At 36.7% G+C, this 16,603-nt stretch overlaps 1 protein-coding gene across 1 annotated transcript; it reads left to right on the forward strand.

The window, feature by feature from the left end:
* Positions 1–7,635: 7,635 nt before the first annotated feature.
* Positions 7,636–14,706, forward strand: LOC144442118 (uncharacterized). Its single transcript, XM_078131385.1, has 2 exons — positions 7,636–7,723; positions 14,033–14,706. The coding sequence occupies exons 1-2, from the start codon at positions 7,636–7,638 to the stop codon at positions 14,659–14,661; spliced, it is 717 nt and encodes a 238-aa protein (XP_077987511.1). The 3' UTR covers positions 14,662–14,706.
* Positions 14,707–16,603: the final 1,897 nt, after the last annotated feature.

Genomic DNA, 16,603 nt, shown 5'->3' on the forward strand with positions numbered 1-16,603 from the left:
CTGGAAATATCAAACATGGTTTGTGAGAGTATGTAAATGTATTCCACTGATGCTGTGTACTGTCCGATACAACCGTGACTCTGAGTAGTAGCAAGTTACTACAACAGCCATAAGTTGGGTACAACAAGTCGAGATTGGCCGATTCATGCCAGTTCACCTGAGATAAATGTAATTTTATTCTCAATCTGTAGTTATTGAAGTAATGTTTGTAATAATTTTCTTGATTTTATTAGGAATTCTATGCGGGCTGAAAACTAGCAATAAGTACAACCTTTTAGCACAGTGTTCTCTGGGTGCAGGACTCCGGAACTTCGGGACTGTGTTCATGGCACCCCATGTTACTCCTTGGGTTGCCCGTATATCCAATCAATCTTTCCTTCATGTTTTATTGTTCAAATGTTGGTTATCCTAGTGGTTTTAACTTTTACACTGGTCTTTTGAATCAACTGACTGCTCAATGTATGGATCATCATTACTCATGAATATGTATTACTAAGCTGAAATAACACTTTCATAGCCCTAAGTAACCAGAGCTTTATTTCACAGTGTCACAGAAGAAATAACAGTTCTCATTTGTGAGAGTGATCTGTGTTTTCCTCTTTCCATGTATATAAACATTACCAATTTATCCTGATTTTGTCATATCTTACAGTGATACTACAATTGCACTCTGGTTGGAAGCAAATTACACCATGCTGTGTCATTTGTAAAGTAGACAACAGTGAAGAGTTTGGATATCAGAGCCAGTCAAGTCTGAGATAGGGATAGAAATCAGGACCAATCACACTTCAGTATCACTGGTCAGCAAACATACCTGAAGAGAACAGTAAAGATGAGTGACCACAACCCTATGTATGAAAAAACATTTGCTGTTAAATCGGATGAAACACTGCATGAAAGTGATGTCTGTGGAATGAAATTCAGCCTTCAAGTAGGTGTGCCAAACTTAAACAGAACCAAATCTTGTGATCGGCCACATAAATGTGATGTCTGTGGAAAGAATTTTAAAGATAACAAAAACCTAACTGTCCACATGAGGATGCATACAGGAGAAAAGCCACACAAATGTGATGTTTGTGGAAAAGCCTACACCCACAAGGGAAAGCTTAACTATCATAAGAAATCCCATGGTGAACGACAGTACAAATGCGACATTTGTGGAATGGCTTTCGCATTGAAAGGAAGTATGGTTCACCATAAACACGGCCATACTGGTGAAAAGAACTATAAATGTGATGTTTGTGGAAAATTATTCATTCGGAAAGATACCCTTGACACCCACAAACGAATTCATACAGGAGAACGGCCATACAAATGTGATGTGTGTGGAAAATCATTCACTCAGAGAGGACACCTGGCTGTTCATGAACCAATCCACAGTAGCGAACGCCCATACAAATGTGATATTTGTGGAACAGCTTTTAAACTGAAAATACATATGGACAATCATACACAAATTCATAGTGATGAAAGGAAATATCATTGTGGTGTCTGTGGAAAAAATTTCCGCCAGAAAGAATCGCTTAGTGCCCATAGAAGAATACATACTGGTAAACGACCATACAAATGTGATATTTGTGGGTATTCATTTTCTCGGTCAAGCCACTTAGCCAGTCACAAAAGAATCCACAGTGGTGAAAAACCATACGCATGTGATGTTTGTGGAAAGTGTTTCAATTGGAGAAAAGAATGTGACATCCATAGGAGAATCCATACTGGTGAACGGCCATTCAAATGTGATGTGTGTGGAAAATCATTCATTCGCAAAGGAGACCTGAAAAAACATGGAACAATGCATGCAGATGGAAAGCCACATACATGCAGTGTTTGTGGAAAAGCTTTCAGACAGAAAGGAGGTTTGACTAAACATAAAATAATCCATACTGGTGAAAAACCATACAAATGTGATGTATGTGAGAAATCGTTCCCTCGGAAAGGAGAGTTACTTGAGCATGGCAAACTCCACACTGGTGATAAACCATACACTTGTGATGTTTGTGGAAAAGCATTCCATGTAGAAAGATCCCTGAAGCGCCATAGAATACTCCATGAAAACCCACACAAATGTGATACATGTGGAAAATTGTTCACTGCTAGTGCAGAGCTTAACACCCATGAAAGAATTCATTCTGGTGAAAAGCCATATAAATGTGATGTTTGTGGAAAAACCTTCAGTCAGAAATCAAGTTTGAATGAACATACAAGAATTCATACTGGAGAAAAACCACACAAATGTAATATATGTGGAAAATCATTCACTCGAAAAAGTGACCTTACAAGCCATGAAACAATCCACACCATTGTCAAGCCATATACATGTGATATTTGTGGTAAAGCATTTCATGGAAAAGACAATCTTGCCAAACATACAAAAACGCACTCAGGTGAACGGTCATACAAATGTGATGTGTGTGGAAAATCATTCACTTCAAAAAGATCAATTCAAATCCATGGAACACTTCACACTGATGAAAAACCATATGCATGTGATGTTTGTGAAAAGGCTTTTAGTCATAAACACTATTTGCGCCAACATAGCAAAATCCATACTGGTGAACGACCTTACAAATGTGATGTGTGTGGAAAATCTTTCACCCAAAGAGGAGGCCTAAAGGTTCATAGCAAACTCCATACTGGTGAAAAGCCCTATATATGTGACATTTGCGGAAAAGCATTCAATCGAAGAGGAAACATGGCTACCCATAGAAAAAGACATAGTAATTGACAATTTGGGAAATGTGAGTGATGCATTTGGAAGACAGGCCTAGAGAAACAATCCAACTTGAAACTATTATTTGCCAAGACAGCATTGTTATTGCATGATCCTTTTAGCTACCCTGAATTTGAAAATACCCTTAAAATGAAGAGGAGAAGGGCTGAGTTAGAAGTAAATATGAAGTGTATATTAAACATGGGTTGAACAGAAGTCAACTGTTTTGAACAATGAGTAAATATATGAACAGAATTGCCAATGACAATGGAGCTCAGGACATTCCACATGTAAGGTTACATTTGTAAGTGGGCAACCTAGATTGTGTAAAGTGAAGGCTAACTTTGGCACAGCCATTGATGATTGCAATACATGAAGCAGTGAACACATTGTGTGTAAAAGAAATCTTTGTTGCTGTAAAAGAACATTGCAGCAGTGAGTAGACCTGCTTTGATTAACGGATAGTGACTAATGAAACAGAAAAGTTTCAAAAACATGGAAAATGAGTGGTAACTTTGTGTCTACTGTCTTTATGTTGAGATACTACACTATTCTGACCCTCACTTTTGGGTGCCAAAACAGTTTGTGAAAAGTACCCCTAGTATCCAAACCATTTTAGCACAATTGAACTAGGTTCAGTAGGGCTATAGGCATCGAGAAATGTGTGTGTGTGTGTGTGTGTAAATGACTTAAAGGGAAAGAAAAGCCAGGCCAATTGGCTTGCTATTTGGTGGGGACATTACTTAGGGTGTCTAGATGGGAAATTGTTCAAATGAAAGCGATCACATCAGAGGTGTGCTTTGGGTTTCCAAAAACATGATTTGTTGTGTTAAAAGATGGTTTGACTCAGCCCAGAAATGAAATGAAAGGTTTTTGTTTTATTGATGCAATGAAACCATTACATCTTTTATGGGTTACTTCACATGCCAATGTCAATGGCATAAAGATTAACATGTGTTTGGGGTAGCTTGGAAAACAGTTTTTAGCACAGTTGAATTAAATCATAGACAGTGTCTATGATTAAAATGTGTCCATTTAAATGCATTATCCTTAAAAAAGTTTGTACGAAGAATAAGAAGTCACACATTTTACGGTGAAAGAAAAATAGAGTCAAATTAAGACTATCGTAATAATACTATGTTTGGCATGTTAAATTTTCTGCACAGACTGATTGCCATTATATTTGGTGGGTGTATTACCTTAGATGTCTAGTTAGGAAATTGTTTAAATCAAAATGATCTTACCACCAGTGTGTGATTTGGGTCGAAAAATGTGATTTTTGGTCAAAAAATTTGGTCTGATATTGGTGGTAACATTCTTTTGGGTGTTTAGATTAAGAAATGTTCATGACATGATGATTCCATCAGTGATATGCAAATTAGGGCTAACATGTGTCTGATTGGTCAAAAATCTTTCAATCTACTGAGTAGATTGTGCTGAAATTTAATAGGGGTTGTATCTGGGATGTATGGATGGAGAAAAGTTAAGGATATGATCTCTTTAGTGAGTTGCAAGTTAGGTGTAAAAATGTGAATTTTGGTAAAAACTTATATCTCAAAGAGTACTTGGTCAATGAGACTGAAACTTGGTAACCAGACTTTGTAATCACACAAGTACAGTCAAGGCAGCTTGATACACAGTGATGATCACTGTACTGCAGCCTAACAAATCGAACATTTTACTACAGGTGAACTATTACCACTGGTTCCATCTGCCACGGGGTCCTTCAATCAGTAACATTAATATGTCATTACTCTGAAATGCAACATTCCATTTCATTTAAACTTGGCACACAGCCGAATGTCATCTGGGACATATGCACATCATTGTTTTGTAATATGCAAGTTTTAAGAAATGGCAACTGTATTTGTGATTGAAAATCAATAGTTACGCCAGAACTCGTCAGTTATTGAAATCAACCTTTATTCTTGTATATTGCAGATTTTTTGTGGCATTGAAATATATACAGAACAAGGGAAATACACATGTGACATACATTATTTTGAGTGCTCGTATCACTTCTTAATGGCATGTATGCATGCACATACGTACGTATATACATGTATGCATGTGTATGTATGTATGTATGTATGTATGTATGTATGTATGTATGTATGTATGTATGTATGTATGTATGTATGTTTGATAGAATAGCTGTTACAAAATTAAGGATTTTAAACCATATATTGCCAATTGAAACTGGCCGTCACAACAACATTGAAAGGAAACAGTGATTATGCACTTTGTGTAGTTCGAGTATTGGAGATGAATTTCACTGTGCATTACTGTGTAAAAATGAAATAATGAAGAAGTTAAGAGATGAACACTTGGACATTTTATTTAGTTTACAGTCGCAGTTACTTAAATTTGATAATCACTCTATTTAAGGACATTTTTTCATTTGTAGATGATATTCTAGCAAGTGTCACAGCTAGATATCTCGGTGATATACTTAATATTTTCAAGCCTATGTAAACATCAGTGTTTCTTTTGGTATATTTCCTTGCCAATGTCACTTCCTGTGTACACGGCTTAATAAATAAATAAATAAATAAATAAATACAATATGTATGTATGTATGTATGTATGTATGTATGTATGTATGTATGTATGTATGTATGTATGTATGTGTGTGTGTGTGTGTTCCCACAGGGAGCCCAGGCTCAGCTAGTCGAACTAAATGAACTAAATAGAAGTAGAACTGAGTTTGTACTCATCGGAACCAGACATCAACTTGCCAAGTTTAGTTTTGACCATATGTCACAGCTGGACATGATAGAATCAAAATAGTCGATAATGTTCGAAGCCTTGGTGGTTGGTTAGATTGGTTTGCCCCTCCCGTACCCACCCCACTTGGCTCCCTCAAACTTTGATTCAGCAAATACCCACTTTTACATATGGTAATACTTTGGGAATAAGCTGCATTCATTGTTACGCCTTCCTCTTGAAATATGCTACGTCCATAATGTTATAAGGAAATTTAAATTCAAAATAAAAAGTTTGATATTGTTTGTATGTATGTAAGTATGTATGTATGTATGTATGTATGTATGTATGTATGTATGTATGTATGTATGTATGTATGTATGTATGTATGTATGTATGTATATGTGTGTGTGTGTGTATGCATGCATGCATGCATGCATGCATGCATGAATGTAATGTAATGTAATGTAATGTAATGTAATGTAATGTAATGTATGTATGTATGTATGTATGTATGTATGTATGTATGTATGTATGTATGTATGTATGGGTGTATGTATGTATGTATGTATGTATGTATGTATGTATGTATGTATGTATGTATGTATGTATGTATGTGTGTATGTATGTATGTATGTATGTATGTATGTATGTATGTATGTATGTATGTATGTATGTATGTGTGTATGTATGTGTGTGTGTGTATGTATGTATGTATGTATGTATGTATGTATGTGTGTATGTATGTGTGTGTGTGTGTATGTGTGTGTATGCATGCATGCATGCATGCATGCATACGTATGTATGTATGTATGTATGTATGTATGTATGTATGTATGTATGTAGCAAGGGTTGGTTATGAAAACAATTGTGTCAAGGAGGGGGATGTACATAACGCTTATAGATGAACTGGGTGAAAGATGAAATCAGAGGACCATATTTTGTACCGATGAACTAGAATGGGAAGACTATACACAGACGACCAAATATACCGAAACGATACAGCTGTGACTTTGAACTACTGACACAATAGTGAACAATAAGGGTATAAATGGTACATTTACCACTGGAACGTTCATCCACATATAATCACCTTTGCCTCCTGTGTAAAGATAGGAACAATCAGATAATTGTGTGTGGTGACAAACTTAGGCAAGACATAGAACTTTACCCTCATCTCCCCTAACGGTAGAAGTTGACCGTTTTCCACACAGACAAATGTGTGTCTTTAGCACCCTTTCTAGATGGGGGCATACACGTATACACATGTACATAACGCCAACAGATGAACTGGGTGCAAGATGAAGTCAGATGGCCATGTTTTGTACCAATGAACTAGAATGGGAAGATTACGTACAGACAAGCAAATAAACCCGAAACGATACAGCTGTGACATTGAACTACTGACACATTAGTGAACAATAGGGGTAAAATTGAAACATTTACCACTGGAACGTTCATCCACATATAATCACCTTTGCCTCCTGTGTAAAGATAGGAACAACATAAGAATACCACTCCTATAGATTTACGAGCAGCTATGATCAGTGAAGTACCACCGGGACAAATATGTTCAAATTACCAGCAAGGCTAACATTTATTGGACTTTGACACCCTGGTAAAAGTTTTGACAAATATTCCACTATGTCCAAAGTTCAAACAACAACGTTTACCCTGATTTCCTGTGGGTGAAAGGTTGGGTAAAGGTGTCACTATGGTAACTATACCCGGGGTGTCAAATACTTCAAACACTTGCAAGTATTTCGCTGGGTTAAGGAGGACAAAACATGTTAAACACTATGGTTTTCCCCCCTGTCACCCCCCCTGGTGAAGATGGGTGACAGTATGGTCTTTCCCAGTAGACAAATATACCCCCCAAAATACTACCCACCTTTATCCACCCTGACAGACATGCACAAATGAGACTTTTCGTATAGTGTTACGAAACAACTTCAAGCCAGATAGGGGGTGGGGTCACTCAAATTTTGTGGATTTTCGAAGCAATTCCTCCGACTACCCCCCCCCCCGTCGTAAATAATGACGGATCCCTTATTTGACAAATTGCAATATCTACCAAATAGAGCAGTGTGCGTTGTTAAAGGTTTGAAGAAATTTGATAGCGTGTCACAATCACTAATTGAGTTGCATCTGCTTCCAGTTAAGACGTGGGTAGAATTCAGTGTCAATTTTCTTGTTTTTAAACTCGGTTTTTAAACGGCATGACTCCGGTGTACATTACTGGTATGATTGAGGGAGTTCACAACTTCAATAATAATCTAAGAACAAATAGTGGTCACAGTCTCGTTGGTAAACGATCTTGATGTAAGTTGAATGACAGGTTTTTTTTGCTGTATGTACTCCGAGACTATGGAAGTCCATTCCAGAAGAGTTGGAAGTTTTGATGAAGTGGAGTAATTGAAAAGAGGGTTGAAGACGCACCCTTTTAAACTTTCTTACAACTTGTAACAGTTGATTTTCCCCTTGTATGTTTTCTAAACTTTTTTTTTAATTTTTTTTTTTAGAAATTTATCTTAATTTACGAATTTAGCCTCGCATGTATTGGTTGTATTATATGATATGTTTTAATGTCTCTTAATTTATTGTGCAGCGCTTTGGAATATTTCTAAAATAGAGGAAGTGCTCTAGAATGAAATAAATGTTCAATAACGAAATAGTGTAAGTAGTAGTCCCAGAAGTCTACAGGTAGGCCATAGAGGTATAGGAATGCCCCCTTATAATTCAATGGGTAGGCTGAGCAGTGAGATGTCTGGGAGAGGTATATTAAGACTAACACACGCATCCATTTGACTGTGATCACTGGTCTCATACGTGGAGTAATTGGATCCAAAGTGTCAAATCACAAATCAAGAGCAAAGTAGTTTCAATAACCCCTCTCAGACAATCAGAATCTTCAACTACCCGTCGCATATCATTTTGTATGCGTGCCCTCCCCCTTCATAAAGTCTGATCCAAGCCTAACTCACAGCCTGTCTCGATTTCATTCTATACACATGTTCAAGAAGGACGCATCACGTTGTGTAGCTTCTTTTCTGGGTCAAGCTTTGGAGATAAAGCCTTCGTTCACTGACAGGTAATGTACGTTTTAAAAAAAAAACCACTTAGTTCTCTTAAACCACAGCCTCCAAGACGCACCGCTTGACATATCAAAGTGTCGCGATAGAAATATCAACTCTGCTTGTCAAGAATGACCCATTCGGCGTCATAGTTGTTAATTATAAATTGTTGACATTTGTTGAACATTTTGTGAGTGATGCTCCGGGGAGTGATGCACAATCTCTTAGGCTAATATTGTATTCAAGCATGGTCGTCATACAAAATAAGGACATTATTATGTATTTACAAATACACTTCTCGTTTTTAAGTTCAAACACCGGTGACGGTATTTCTGAGTATCGAAAATATTCAATAATGCCTTTATTTGGTATTACAACCATCCCTGAATAGAACATTAGCTCACAAGTGACAATGGAATGATGGATGATCAGTCTATCGTTTGGTTTGACTACGGGCGTAATCGAATAACTCTAGATGTAATGTGAGTATACCATCAGTGGTGATCAATCAACCAACATAGAACTGTATGTCAAAACCCATTTACGAGTATAGTCAGATAGTGGCATGGTGACTTTGCCGACGTAATCAATCTAAACCACACATGTAGTTACATCACGAGCTCGGAGTTAGGGAGTTTACACTACTCAATTATTAGGCCTAAACAAATAATCGTTTGGATTGTATGGTTCCGGTACCAGACCCTACCTACATATTCACTACCGACCCTACACATTTTCTTACGTATTTGAGAAAAAATAATTAAATCGCGAAAATTGTTAAGTGTCGCGAGAAATAGTGGATTCGAAAACTGACAACTAAATATAATACAATATAAAACTGTTCTTCCAATCTGTAATGGCTGTACATCTGATAAGAGGAAATAAATAACACAGAGACCATTTGGAAAATAATGAAGAACCTGAACTAGACACGCACACATGAAACATATCTTCCAACCCCACCTATTCTAAAGTGTAGCCGGAACACACATTTTTTTATTAGGCCGTATCATTAGAAGTCATCTCCTATGTACAACGTTGTAGTATGAAGGTCGTTGTATTGGCGGAAGTTGTTTGTCTCAACATGTTTTAGAGTATTGAATTCTTCAATGCCGAGAACATCTGTTATTTTATGTCAATCGGGAATGCCAACAGCATAGCTTTTTGGAAACATTATCTCATATTAAGACACGTGTTCTAAAACAAGATAAATGATCTGTCAATGAAAATTTAAAGTTAGCCGTTGCTGAGAATCTTGTATCAGCAGAAACGAGTGTCAGTACATTAAACATGTAGTAGTTACATTAATACATTTTCATTAAATTGCTAAAATACCAAATTTATGAATTGTTTTAGCACAACTATTAAAGTTCAGTATTGCTATTCATTTATTTGTGTAGATGAAAGAGAGGAATAATCAGAGACTAACAACTTAGATGAGTTAGCTTAGCAGTCAGTCTGTCAGTCTAGTACAGTGCAAGCATGTCAGTCAGTCAGTCAGTCAGTCAGTCTGTCAGTCTAGTACAGCACAAATATGTCAATCAGTCAGCCAGTCAGTCAGTCTGTCTGTCTGTCAGTTTAGTACAGCACAAGCATGTTAGTCAGTCAGCCCAAAGCGAAAGCTGTTACTCGGTCAACAGTATATATCGAATGGTCTATCCGTTAGTGACTCTGTGGAATGTAAGACAGCACAATCAGTGATTCATCCTGTAGTACAATTCATAAGTTAGTGAGTCACCCTGTAGTACAATTCAGCAATGACTAAGACTCTTGTTAAAGATAATGTCGATATTGCACAATAAAACGAATTGAAATTGGGTTGAATTTCAAACACATTTCATTCTTAGGGACAGAGGTCACCCCTCTCTGCAACTAACCCCCCCTCCCGTGACAAGTGAGCCGATTGCTGCCGGCAAGGAAGCTGGCCACCTATCATTACCATTTGCCCTTTTTAAAAACATTTTTTGAACACAACAAGACCACGTACATTACAACAACTTATATAACAGAGATAGCAACAGTGATATATCAGCAAATGGATACTCATTCTAAGTCCACACCGACATCAGCAATAGTGAAATGATGATGTAATTTGAAAGTGATGAATTGGCATGTAGCTAAACATTGCCAAAATAATGCAAACTCTACAGTTCTTCTACAATGATATTTGTGCTGTTCCTCAGATATTCAGAGATAGATACACATGTATACTCATACATATAGACAGACAGACAGACAAAAGTATATAATAACCGTCGTAGAAGATACCAGATGTAAACTGAATACCTTAGCACCTGTAAGGGCAAACATTTATATTGTTGTTCCTTCATGCCTTGTAGAAAAGAAAAATTCTGCACAACCAGACATGATATTGTATATCCAAAGTTATTACTACAGCAAAAATAAAATGTAGCTTTGGAACTCCGGCTGACACATTGTATATATCCACTTCTGCAAAAGTTGAGTTTGACATATTTTTAACTCACCGTATCTTTCACAAGATTGAGTCCACCATTTTAGATGTTGTAAATTGTAAACCTTAATTGACATCTGCTCTTTCTTGCCAGTAAAATCAATGTATGGGTTATTTGTAGGAATACTGATTTTACGGCCATGTGATGATGCATACTTGATCCCCGAAATTTCGGCCCGGTTCTTCACTCATAGTGTCCTTAATATGAACTAGAAACTTTACAAATTTCATAAAACAAATTGGCAAAGTCTATGTGTAACGGTCCATTCCAGAATTTTTGGTACAAAGAGAGGGTAATATTACCAACAATTGAAGCTGACCTGGTTTGACTAATTATCTTCCCATCCATGCTTTCATGGCAGACAGAAATACACGGGAGTGCAAACATATAACAACATAGTACAAACACTATTTTCAATTTTGATTGAGAATGAAATAGTCGAAGAGATCATATGAATTTATCTCAGTGAATTCTCCAACGGAACAGATCTAATTACCAAATAACTTATTGAAAATAAAAGTTACATCAATAATATTTCAGAACAGATGTGCTTTTGTATCATGGATGTATGTACAACATTATATTGAATTTGAAGCATGCATTCTTAATAGGTAGCCTAAGTACTGAAAACCATTAATTACATGCATATAATGTTCACCAAAACCTAATCAGTTCTAGCCATTACCATAAAGAACATGTGCACGAAATTTCGTTTGCACTGGGCCAGCCATATTTGTAAAAATAGTGACACACACACACACACACACACACACACACCTACACACACACACACAGTCGTTTTATCCCTAATACATAACCTTTCTTATGACATGTAAAAATGATGTAAAATTGAAAGGAATACATGATATAGAGATTTGTATTTGATTGTGCACGTTTTGTTACAATTCATACTGCAGTGTCCCATATCGGTAGCATGTGTACCATATAGGTAGCATTGACAGGAAATAATTTAGTTTGCGAGGACTGTAAACAATTTCTCAGATTTTGTAGACCAACTCTGTGTGAGAGGAAGGGGTCATATTTGAAAACATAGTCTTTACTCAAGGGTAACTTTGGTTTTGGTTATGATTTACGGGGGGGGGGGGCACTTTGAGATAGCATGATGATTTTGTGTGGAGGCACTACATCCTTAATCCCTGTAATTGGATCTTATTAGCAGAGCTGAAGGCCATACCCCAAATGACTAAATTGGGACTGTATAAAAATTGCTTTGATTGATGTCAAAATCCTCACTACATTAGGTTATCCCAGATGTCCCACACAATTCCAACTTCTCTCCTGTGAGAGCAACGCCTAACATTGCTGACAATTGACTGATCTTTACATGCTTGTCAGAAGAGCTTTCACTGATATGTTCCACTAGTTTGGATCAATAATAGTGCATGGTGGGATGCCAAACCTATCAAAAAATTCAAAGTTAATAAAATTCATTATCGTAATAAAATGTGGTCCTCTTCATTTCTTAAGTCCGGCCCTCACCTGAGAACTGGTTTGTAAAATCTAACCCACTCCTAAATCCCCCAGGCTTTGTTCAAATTTTTATTACTAAAGGTTCCATTAACTCTTTTGAGGTCAGGATCTTGTAAAGATTTGCTGTGGCAGGATTATTGTTAAATTACCATTTGTCTTTGTCCTGTTTATCCTATCCCATGTATATGAACTATTACCAAAATTATCATGATTGCTGTCTTATCTTACAGTGATACTACCACTGTGCTCTGGATGGATGCAAATTACACCATGCTGTGTCATTTGTAAAGTAGACAACAGTGAAGAGTTTGGATAACAGAGCCAGTCAAGTCTGAGATAGGGATAGAAATCAGGACTAATCACACTTCAGTATCACTGGTCAGCAAACATACCTGGAAAGAACAATAAAGATGGATGCATGACCACAACACTATGTATGAAAAATCATTTGCTGTTAAATCGGATCAAACACTGCATACAAGTATGTGGAATAGAATTAGGACATAAAGAAGGTGTGACCAACTTAAACAGGACTATAAAATGTGATCGACCACATGAATGTTATGTCTGTGGACAGAATTTCAAAGATAACAAAAATCTAACTGTCCCCTAGAGGATACATACAGGAGAAAAACCACACACATGTGATGTTTATGGAAAAGTCTACACCCATAAAGGAAAGCCCAACTATCATAAGAAATGCCACGGTAAACGACAGTTAAATGTGATATATATTGAGTTAAATAAGTTTTGCAATTAAAGGAAGTATGGCCCGGCATAGACATTGTCATAACTATAAATGTGATATCTGTGGAAAATTATTTATTTGGAAAACTAAGCTTGACACTCACAAAAGAATTCATACAGGAGAACGGCCATACAAATGTGATGTGTGCGGAAAAGCATTCACTCAGAGAGGACACCTGGTTCGTCATAAAACAATCCACAGTAGCGAACGCCCATACAAATGTGATATTTGTGAAATGGCTTTTAAAGTAAAGAGAAAATTGGACATACATAGAGAAATTCATAGTGATGAAAGGAAATATCACTGTGATGTATGTGGAAAAAAATTCCGTCAGAAAGATGTGCTTTACTTACATAAAAGAATACATACTGGGAAGCGCCCATACAAATGTGATATTTGTGGGAAATCATTTTCTCGGTCAGGCCACTTAACCACTCACAAAAGAATCCACAGTGGTGAAAAACCATACGCATGTGATGTTTGTGGAAAGTGTTTCAATTGGAGAAATGAATGTAACGCCCATAGCAGAATCCATACTGGGGAACGACCATTCAAATGTGATGTGTGTGGAAAATCATATATTCGCAAAGGAGAACTGAAAACCCATCGAACAATTCACGCAGACGGACAGCCACATACATGCAGTGTTTGTGGAAAAGTTTTCAAGCAGAAAGGAGGTTTGACTAAACATAAAATAATCCATACTGGTGAAAAACCATACAAATGTGATGTGTGTGAGAAATCATTCCCTCGGAAAAATGCCTGAAGCGTCATCGAATACTCCATGAAAACCCATACAAATGTGATACATGTGGAAAATTGTTCACAGGTAGTACATATCTTAACATCCATGAAAGAATTCATTCTGGTGAAAAGCCATATAAATGTGATGTTTGTGGAAAAACCTTCAGTCAGAAATCAAGTTTGAATGAACATACAAGAATTCATACTGGAGAAAAACCACACAAATGTAATATATGTGGAAAATCATTCACTCGAAAAAGTGACCTTACAAGCCATGAAACAATCCACACCATTGAAAAGCCATATACATGTGATATTTGTGGTAAAGCGTTTCATGGAAAAGAGAATCTTGCCAAACATACAAAAACGCACTCAGGTGAACGGTACAAATGTGATGTGTGTGGGAAATCATTCACTTCAAAAAGATCAATTCAAATCCATGAAACACTTCACACTGATGAAAAACCATATGCATGTGGTGTTTGTGAAAAGACTTTTAGTCATAAACAATATTTGCGCCAACATAGCAAAATCCATACTGGTGAACGACCTTACAAATGTGATGTGTGTGGAAAATCTTTCACCCAAAGAGGAGGCTTAAAGGACCATAGCAGACTGCATACTGGTGAAAAGCCCTATATATGTGACATTTGCGGAAAAGCATTCAATCGAAGAGGAAACATGGCTACCCATAGAAAAAGACATAGTAATTGACAATTTGGGAAATGTGAGTGATGCATTTGGAAGACAGGCCTAGAGACACAATCCAATTTGAAACTATTATTTGCCAAGACAGCATTGTTATTGCATGATCCTTTTAGCTACCCTGAATTTGAAAATACCCTTAAAATGAAGAGGAGAAGGGCTGAGTTAGAAGTAAATATGAAGTGTATATTAAACCATAGACAGTGTCTATGATTAAACATGGGTTGAACAGAAGTAAACTGTTTTGAACAATGAGTAAATATATGAACAGAATTGCCAATGACAATGGAGCTCAGGACATTCCACATGTAAAGTTACATTTGTAAGTGGGCAACCTAGATTGTGTAAAGTGAAGGCTAACTTTGGCACAGCCATTGATGATTGCAATACATGAAGCAGTGAACACATTGTGTGTAAAAGAAATCTTTGTTGCTGTAAAAGAACATTGCAGCAGTGAGTAGACCTGCTTTGATTAACGGATAGTGACTAATGAAACAGAAAAGTTTCAAAAACATGGAAAATGAGTGGTAACTTTGTGTCTACTGTCTTTATGTTGAGATACTACACTATTCTGACCCTCACTTTTGGGTGCCAAAACAGTTTGTGAAAAGTACCCCTAGTATCCAAACCATTTTAGCACAATTGAACTAGGTTCAGTAGGGCTATAGGCATCGAGAAATGTGTGTGTGTGTGTGTAAATGACTTAAAGGGAAAGAATAGCCAGGCCAATTGGCATGCTATTTGGTGGGGACATTACTTAGGGTGTCTAGATGGGAAATTGTTCAAATGAAAGCGATCACATCAGAGGTGTGCTTTGGGTTTCCAAAAACATGATTTGTTGTGTTAAAAGATGGTTTGACTCGGCCCAGAAATGAAATGAAAGGTTTTTGTTTTATTGATGCAATGAAACCATTACATCTTTTATGGGTTACTTCACATGCCAATGTCAATGGCATAAAGATTAACATGTGTTTGGGGTAGCTTGGAAAACAGTTTTTAGCACAGTTGAATTAAATCATAGACAGTGTCTATGATTAAAACGTGTTCATTTAAATGCACTATCCTTACAAAAGTTTGTACAAAGAATAAGAAGTCACACATTTTACGGTGAAAGAAAAATAGATTCAAATCAAGACTGCCGTAATAATATTATGTTTGGCAGGTTAAATTTCCTGCACAGACTGATTGCCATAATATTTGGTGGGTGTATTACCTTAGATGTCTAGTTGCAAAATTGTTTAAATCAAAATGATCTTACCACCAGTGTGTGATTTGGGTCGAAAAATGTGATTTTTGGTCAAAAAATTTGGTCTGATATTGGTGGTAACATTCTTTTGGGTGTTTAGATTAAGAAATGTTCATGACATGATGATTCCATCAGTGATATGCAAATTAGGGCTAAAATGTGTCTGATTGGTCAAAAATCTTTCAATCTACTGAGTAGATTGTGCTGAAATTTAATAGGGGTTGTATCTTGGGTGTATGGATGAAGAAATGTTAAGGATATAATCTCTTTAGTGAGATGCAAGTTAGGTGTAAAAATGTGAATTTTGGTAAAAATTTATATCTCAAAGTGTACTTGGTCAATGAGACTGAAACTTGGTAACCAGACTTTGTAATCACACAAGCACAGTCAAGGCAGCTTGATACATAGTGATGATCACTGCACTGCAGCCTAACAAATCAAATATTTTACCACGGGTGAACTATTACCACTGGTTCCATCTGCCCCGGGGTCCTTCAATCAGTAACATTAATATGTCATTACTCTGAAATGCAACATTCCATTTCATTTAAACTTGGCACACAGACGAATGTCATCTGGGACATATGCACATCATTGTTTTGTAACATGCAAGTTTTATGAAATAACAACTGTATTTGTGATTGAAAATCAATAGTTACGCCAGAACTCGTCAGTTATTGAAATCAACCTTTATTCTTGTATATT

The sequence above is a fragment of the Glandiceps talaboti genome, chromosome 11 (genome assembly GCF_964340395.1).
Source record: "Glandiceps talaboti chromosome 11, keGlaTala1.1, whole genome shotgun sequence".
NCBI lineage: Eukaryota > Metazoa > Hemichordata > Enteropneusta > Spengelidae > Glandiceps > Glandiceps talaboti.